Source organism: Calliphora vicina, chromosome 4 (assembly GCF_958450345.1).
Source record: "Calliphora vicina chromosome 4, idCalVici1.1, whole genome shotgun sequence".
Lineage (NCBI taxonomy): Eukaryota > Metazoa > Arthropoda > Insecta > Diptera > Calliphoridae > Calliphora > Calliphora vicina.
This window is the reverse complement of record NC_088783.1, coordinates 35,300,053-35,308,263: the sequence shown is the minus strand read 5'-3', so window position 1 is coordinate 35,308,263 and position 8,211 is coordinate 35,300,053. Positions and strand designations below refer to the sequence as shown.

Sequence of the window (8,211 nt, the reverse complement as noted above, 5' to 3'; positions counted from 1 at the left end):
GTGATAAAAAGCATAAATAAAAAGCATATAAATAAAGCATATATAAAGGTGATTAATTTACATAGACTTTGAAGAAGTTAGGTCTCAGGGACCTTGTCATGAAATGGTTAAAATGATATCGAAACAAATTGTTTTTTATTGATCCTTGTATTGATTTTATAGTTTCTCCAAATGTAGTTTTCAAAATTTGAAAAAATAAAAATTTTTTGGATTGTGGAAAATCGTTTGTTAGGAAGAGATAAGCGAAATTTTCAACAGTGAACTAAAGAATTTTCTATAAGTGATATTTATATTGATATATTGAAAAACTGCTAATTTTTTTCTTCAAAGTTTAAGTTGTTAAATTTTTTTCACTTCTATAATTTTTATAGTATTTAAATTTTTTGAGCTGAAAAATAAAATTCCTTGTTATGTTGCAATAAATAAATAAAAAGATTGTTTGGTAATTTTTGTTTTCAAATATTTGTTTGTATTTGTTGTTAAATAATTTATATAAAAAAATTTATAACAATTTTTTTAAAGGGGTTTGTTGTTTTGCTTAATAACTAGAGTTTAGTGTCTTCCATATTAAAAATAATAAACTTAAAACTAATAAAAATAAAGTTTTAAATCATTGTCTTCCATTAAAAATAAACTTAAAAACTAATAATACTCAAGGCACTGCTTCATTGAGTAAAAGCATGACATTTAAAAATATAATTAATTATTTACATTTGTACAACTGAGAGACTAGTTCTTTTGTTTTACTTTTTCGTTTGTTTTTTTTTTTTGTATGAGGAGCGGGAACCAGAGATGAATTTCAATTTATTTTGTAGCATAAAGGCGGGTATGTTTCAGTTGAAGGCAAAATTTGCCAACTTATTGATCTTGCCAAGATGAAATGTAATCCAAAAGTTCTTCATCATCATGTTGTTCGGAGAAATCAAATTTGAAATCTTGTTGTTCGGGTTCTTCCAATTTCAAAGGTTGAACAAAAGTGTTGGCACCATTGACGGAGATGTCGGAATCGGAGTAGGATGAGGTGGGTGAATGAGTCATGTGATAGGATTGGTTGTCAACAGGGCTGTCGATAGAAGAGTAGCCATAGTTGCTGCCATCATTGCTGATTTCGTCATAGTGTTGTTGTGGCATGCTGCTTGAGGAACCAGCTGGATTCGATGAATCCAAAAGTTCTTGTAGACCACGAATGTATTCAACAGCAATGCGTAAAGTATCGACTTTGGAGAGTTTCTTGCTGGCACCACGACCACCGCTGGACAAGTTGTTGATGACGGTTTGTGGTAGGTGTTGGCGGAGATTGGAGAAACCATTGTTGACTTGCTTGACACGGTTACGCTCACGGGCATTGCGACGGGCTACTGAGGGCATTTGCTCACCATAGGGCATGTTGGTATAGGTGAATTTCTTTTTGGCCATCATAGGTCCGACCTCTGATTGTTGTTGGATGTTTTGCAAGTTGCTGATGCCCAATACTTTGGGTTGAGCTGGTGCAATGGGTTGCAATTTGTTGACATATTGAACCTGTAAAGGCATTTGTTGTTGCTGGTGGTGCTGTTGTTGTTGCTGCAACATCATCATGTTGCCGTTGACAATTTCAAAATGTTGCTGATAGTTGTTCTGTGACATACAAACACTAGCCATTTTTATTTTGTTGGTTTTGTTTTTTACGAAATTAATCCACAAGTTTGATTTTGTTGGTTTAAAAATAAATCCACTTTTTATGCGCTAAACGACTTTTCTTAACGATCTCTTGAATACAACTGAACTCTTTTTCTTGCAAGGTTTTTAATTTAAATGTATGAAAATCTTGTTTTGAATTGAGTTTTTGTGTGTGTAAGTAAAGTATAAAAGAGAGTGTGTTTGAAATAGTAGTGTAGAAGTTGTTTTATAATGTTTACTGTTTGGAATCGTATTCCACAATGATACCCTTCGTCCTGTTGCTTCGCCTTATGTACTCACTGTGAGAAGTGGTTGTAAGCAGTGAGTGCGCTGCCTTAACTACCTGCTCAGTTTTTTCCCTCTCTACTTGAGGTTCTTTCTGTTTTTTAGGGTTCTTTGCACAATACACAAGTGATCTTTGTTCTGTGTTGTTGTGTGTTTACCTTAGAGAAAAGGAGAGCGCCGTTTAAAATATTAGTATGCGTGAGCAAGAGAAGGAGAGTAAGTCTAAGTTTAGCATTAGGTAGAGGATTATGAATAGAATTCATGGTGTGCTAAGGTATGTAAGGTAAGCGCATGTGTTTGAACATACATCGACCAGGTTTAACATAGATATTGTTGTTTTAATGTTAGATTTAACATTGTTTGTATAATGTTCGTCTATAAGCGATAAAGTATGCAAATCATAGAGACAGGCGCTTTATTAAGCGCCGTATCTCTGTTTGGTAATAAAAAAGTTTCAATAAAGTTGAGATTTTATAAAGAATAGTTGTGGGGTATTTAAAAGTTGACATTTTATCTAAAAATACAATTGAATGTTTTTTGAGAAAAATAGATTAAATATGAAAATGTTTGCCGTAATGAATGATATAAAGTAACGCTTTTGCTGAATGTCAGATCAATATTTTTCGATAGTGGGGAATTCTACTTGCCGCACTATTATCAACATAACAATTACATAAACTGAGTATTTACAATATACGATCATATTCGTGAACATTTGTAAGCTGCTGAAATTTGAAAATGGCCACAGAATAAATGATAACGTTCTTGATAACAAAGATTTTGATTTAAGTTCAGTTCTTACTAATAACAAAATTGCAAAACCATTGGGTTTTTTAATACTGTCTTCTAATAATGAAAATGTAATATATTTATTTATTTGTTTTTAATTTAATCTATTCATAAAATAGTAACCAGTTCAGATATGAAAATTTACATTTCTTGCAAGGTAATTATGGAAGTAACAATCTCGATCATCACCCGCTTTAAAAAATTGTTACACTCGTCCAATTTTGCAGCATAATTGAGGAATGTGTAAAAGTTTTCATAATTTTTTAAGGTATTGTTAAAGTAATGGCGCAAATTAAAGTTCATGATTCTTGTTCTAACATCATATTGCAATTACTCTAAGCCCACATTCATGGCATCGTTCTAATAATAATTTTAGTGCATATTCAAAAACTTCTGGGAGTATTTTTTGATCTGTTTTTTCCATGTCAGAGAGTATTGATAATTATTTTCCGAGTACTGAAGAAAAAGCGTTATACCCCGAACCGCCACTTTGGAAATGCTTGGTGCGCCTAGAGTAGATTAAATGTCCCCGAAAATACAGATGATCACACGATCAATACCCAGTTGTCTCATAGCGTTAATAATCGATTCCCAATTAACGTTGTTGAAAGCATAGTTCAGAAATGTTTATATATGACTAACTAGTGAGTTTAGCGAAGTTTCGCATAGGCGAAACTTGATAAAGTAGCTGGTCCGAGAGATGATCCGATATTGGCATCAATAATTCTTATCAGTGTTTAAAGTAGAAAGAAGGAGATACTGATAGGCCTAAAGTCTATAGCCTTGATATGAAATGTTTTCCCTGTTTTGGTGATGAATATAATTTTGATGGAACATGATGTAAGCCCTGAAGATTATCAGGCCCCAAAACAATAGAGTATCAGTATTTTCCTGTAAGTCTGCTGGGATAATACCATCAATATCTGGAGATTTATAGGAATGTAAGCTTTTGATTGCCCTTCTAATGCGATACTGTGAGAGCGGTATATTCGAAATTTTGTTTACGCTTTACTTATTGAATCTGGCATTTAAGGACTAACAATAAGTATATAAATCTTATAACTAAAATTAAAACTAGTTGCTCTCTAACAAAAGCGCCTTTTGTGGATAAATGACACTCATCTTAGCGGGATGGTAGATCTGCTCTACGGAGCCTTGATCGACTTTGGATCTGCACAAGTTGTCTTGCAAGCGGATTGAAATGGTTTTGCAGTTTCACAATATATTGCTCATGGACTTTCTTGAACTCTTCCTTTACCAATGGCACACAAAGAAAACAGATTCATGATAGCAATCGAATTTGTTGCCAATCGAATGCTTCGGTTGCACTCATAGCATTTTTCAGTTCTATCAACAGAAAGTCAGTTGATAAAGAAGAATTTCAATTGAGGCAACCAAACTTTAGTTACGCATTCCAAAATATTGTAGCCACAACTGTAAAATTCGGTCACTAAGATAGAATCATTCGATTAGCAACAAATTCGGTTGCTATTACGAATCTGTTTTCTCTGTGCACTTCCTAGTCCCTGTGGGTGCTTTCATTTCTAATATACTATGGTGTTTCCTTCTTGGACCTAAGAATTTTAAATTGGGCCCTCTGTACAAGATCAATACTGGTGTATCTAGCAATTCCCCATAATTGAATTCCATACGCCCAAATTGATTTTAAAACGGTCTTCTACAGGATGACTTTATATTCAAGGCTGAATTTTGATTGCTCATTGATTAACCAATGAAAGCTGGGGGCTTTTAGCTGCATGTAAAGTCTCTTGTTTTCTATGTGACGTTACCAATTAAGATAAATACCAAGATATATTCGATATTCGATATCGGTACAATGAGCTTCCATAGGCAGAGAGTATAGTTCCTGACAGTCTGGGAAATGTATCACCATGAGTACCTACATGGTTCTTTACTATTCGTAAGCTAGGAGCGAGGATTCACCACTTTGCCTAGCCTCATTAAACGAATATTAGCATTACCTGCGTTTTTCCGCAATTGCAGCATTCCACTAATGGATCGATTATGGATGGCAACCAAACTTCAGTTGCATTGTCAGAGGGCAACAACAAATTTCTGGTTGCCAGTTTGGCAACAGAAATGATAGCTGTCAGTTGCAATACCATTTAGATAACTGACAACTCAACTGAAGTTCAGTTGCCATCCATAATCAACCCATAAGTGAGCTTAGCTTAGCCTCTTCACATAAATTTCCAACAGGAGATTTTTGTTAGTAACTCAGTGGGGTCTAAAACTGGACTTCTCGCTAATGGGATATAACCTTCAAGAAAACGCAAGATCCCAAAAACTTGTTCGCAAAGAGAGCACTTCGAAAGCAATAGTTGCGTGATAACCGGATTATGAGAGCAATATAAAACAAACAATTGTGAATGATACATCAACAGTTATTTGCTTGAGATTTTTGAAGAGCTTAAATTAATAATGCACTGCAATGATAATCCGAGATCACATTGATCAAAGTAGTTTTTTTTTTGATCAGCCTCTACATAATTCTGATTTCGTAAACAATGAAATTTAGGAAGCAGATTAAGCATAAATTATTGGGCAATTTTACTACGATTGAATATCAGATGATAGTAGAAGTTTTGCATTTTCAAGTCTTTGAAAATTGGTTTAAATGTAAAAGTTGTAGGGTTCCAGTATTTATAGAACAAGGGATATTTATAGAACAAGGGCTATCATTTTCTCCCTTTATTTTATATTAAATATATTCTAAAATTCAATCAAAATCTGTTTAATATAATCTTTATTCCAACTGTTCATGCCTTAAAATTGCCTTATTGTCAAACCACCCTTCATGTTCTGTTACTAAAATGTTAAACCAACATAATCCTGTTAGCATAACTTTTAATTAGAATTCTTTAAGCAGCAGCAATAAAGTCGCGTGCCAGCTTAAAACATGATTTAACATTTATGGCACTAACTTAAAGAAAAAAATCAAATCCTAGTCACTTGCTCACTCTAACGACTTACCGCCAGTCTCTTTAACCGTCTTGACTACCTGACCAGAAAAGTAATAAAATAACAACAACAATGTAATTTAACAGTTGAGTTCAACTTAACAGAGCAATGCGCACCCTATTTTAACTTTACAGCCCTGAGGATTAAGTCAAGTTCTTGTCGTTGTGTGTTTTACCAACATTGTCCTTAGTAGGAATACTTAGTTACTAAAGGAGGTAATAAAATATGTAGTACGCACATACACTGTTAGCTTTACAGTCTCTGTTTGAAATTATAAATAAAAAAGGACACTTTTTAGCACGAAGTAGTAAACTGGGTTTTTCCATTCAACTTGTTCGTTCTGTTGCCTGGGCTACTACCTAGAATTTAACATTTTTACTTAAAGGTCTTTACATGTGAATATTGTAAACCAACACCACTGTAAACTATAAAAGATTTTATTACAAACATTCCTTTACTAAAATCAAGGACTTTAAATTCTACGTCCTGCTACTTTGATTGTACTAAATTCTTACTTTTTCTTCTGTCTTCTTTTACTTTCATTACATTTTTGGGTGTGTGTGTGTGACCCTTGGAACAATTCATTGTTGTGTTATTTTGTTTGAAATGAATAGAAGGATACCAGAATCCTTGTTGTCCTAACATGTGTGTTAGTGTGAGTACAAGGTTTAGGAATTTATTTTGTTGTGGTAGTTGTGTTTCTTTAACATTTTTTTGTGTGTCTTTCTAACAATAGGGCATTGATATCTGAGATCTTTGTCATGTTGCAACAACAAAGTCTTGTATTTTATGAAAAGATCTTTTTCTACTTCTAGATTCCTTAGAGACTTTTTTGTTTTTGTAATGTTTTGTTATTCCTTTATTTGTTGTATTTTTTTTTTTATAGAAAACGAAATTTTTTGTTTAAAATAGTTTTGCTGTTTCGTCTTAAAATTAAATACATTTTGAGGTCCTGGCAAGTGTTTGAAGACTTGGCAAATTTAGTTTAGTTTGAGATGAGCTGGTGTTTGTTACTTGTAGAATTTTGACTGTGAAAAAATAAGGAAAAAAACTAAAATAAAATATTTATATAGAATGAAAAATGTTATTTAAAAAATTAATTCAAATAAAAATCTAATAAATTTTTGAGTCAAATAAACGGTTTAAATAATATTTGTTAAGAAAATAAATTTAATAAAATTAAATATAGAAATAATAATATTATCAAATATAAATGAATTCAAATAAAAATCTTATTAATTTTTGAGTTAAAAATTTTTGTTTTATTAATATTTTCTTAAGAAAATAAATATAATTAAATATTTTCCACAGCAAAATCTACGAGTTGCTCATCTAATGCGCCTCAGAATTAAATGCAAAAACACATATTTAGGTGTAATATTTGAAAATGTGTGTTCAAATTAAATACTGGTTATGGAATTTTAATTTCCTACTTAAAGTGGATCACACACAACCAGTTGCAAATAACCTAGGAATTGCCTTTTAAGAAAATATTTGTTCCTGAACCTTTCAGAAATTTGCATATTAGCACTTTTTTTTAAAGAAAATATAAATAATTTGTTTAGAACCCATAAAAAATAGTGGGGAGTGTATTAAGCTTTTGTGCAGGTGTTTGTAACGCCTAAAAATATTAGTCTTATACCGATCGACTCAGAATAATTTTCTAATTTCATTGCGATCGGTCTATAACACTGCGTTACAAATTTTTTTTTTTTTGATTACCCGCTTTGAAATGTAATTTTTTCTTATTTATACCTGTCGTTTATTAAACATACATACAAATTTTTTTTCCATCACGTCTCATTTTTCTTCCGCAAGAATGTGCCAAATTATATATTTCTTATAATAAATAGGCCACCCGTTTTTTGTGGTTCACTTTTAAGTATGTTATTGTCCACCAATATTTATGAAACAAATATGGTTTGAAGGGTTCTTTTCTTAGATATGCACAATATAAATAAATTTTTCAAAATATAGCATAGTTGTGTTCCAATGGCCTTTAAACAATTTTTCAAGCTTCTTTACATGGTGGAACCAGGATGTAAATATGAGCAGGGTGAGAGGAGTCACAGATTAGATGGAAAAAAATACAAATGAGAATGAAGAAAGTAAATTTTCAATGACATTCTGAAACCCAACTTTTCATAAGCTTTAAACATGTCGTTAACTAGCTGTTCTACATTTTCGGCTCTGTTGTTCTATAAAAACCCGGCTTTCAGCGATAACTAGACATCAAGTTTCTTATTAGTAAGCTTTTTATCAAAATGTGGGTGTTTCATCAATATGCGTATTTATGGTAGCACAAATATTCCTTCTTTGAGTTTAACATCACTTAACTTGGAAAATACTGCTTAAATATAAATAGAATGAACAAAATTGTTCATCAAACCAAGTTTCCCAGCAAGAACTTTACTTACCTAGTAAGCCAGCAAGTATAATTGGAGCAAAGCGATAACTACTTATTATTTGACTGAAACACTACTTACCGTTGTTCGA

The 8,211-nt window shown here is 32.2% G+C and overlaps 1 protein-coding gene across 1 annotated transcript; it reads right to left on the bottom strand.

Annotated features, from left to right (window-relative positions):
* Positions 1–837: 837 nt before the first annotated feature.
* Positions 838–1,902, bottom strand: l(1)sc (lethal of scute). The gene has a single exon (XM_065508430.1). It carries the CDS (start codon positions 1,639–1,641, stop codon positions 859–861), a length of 783 nt encoding a protein of 260 aa, XP_065364502.1. The 5' UTR covers positions 1,642–1,902; the 3' UTR covers positions 838–858.
* Between the last annotated feature and the right edge of the window lie 6,309 nt (positions 1,903–8,211).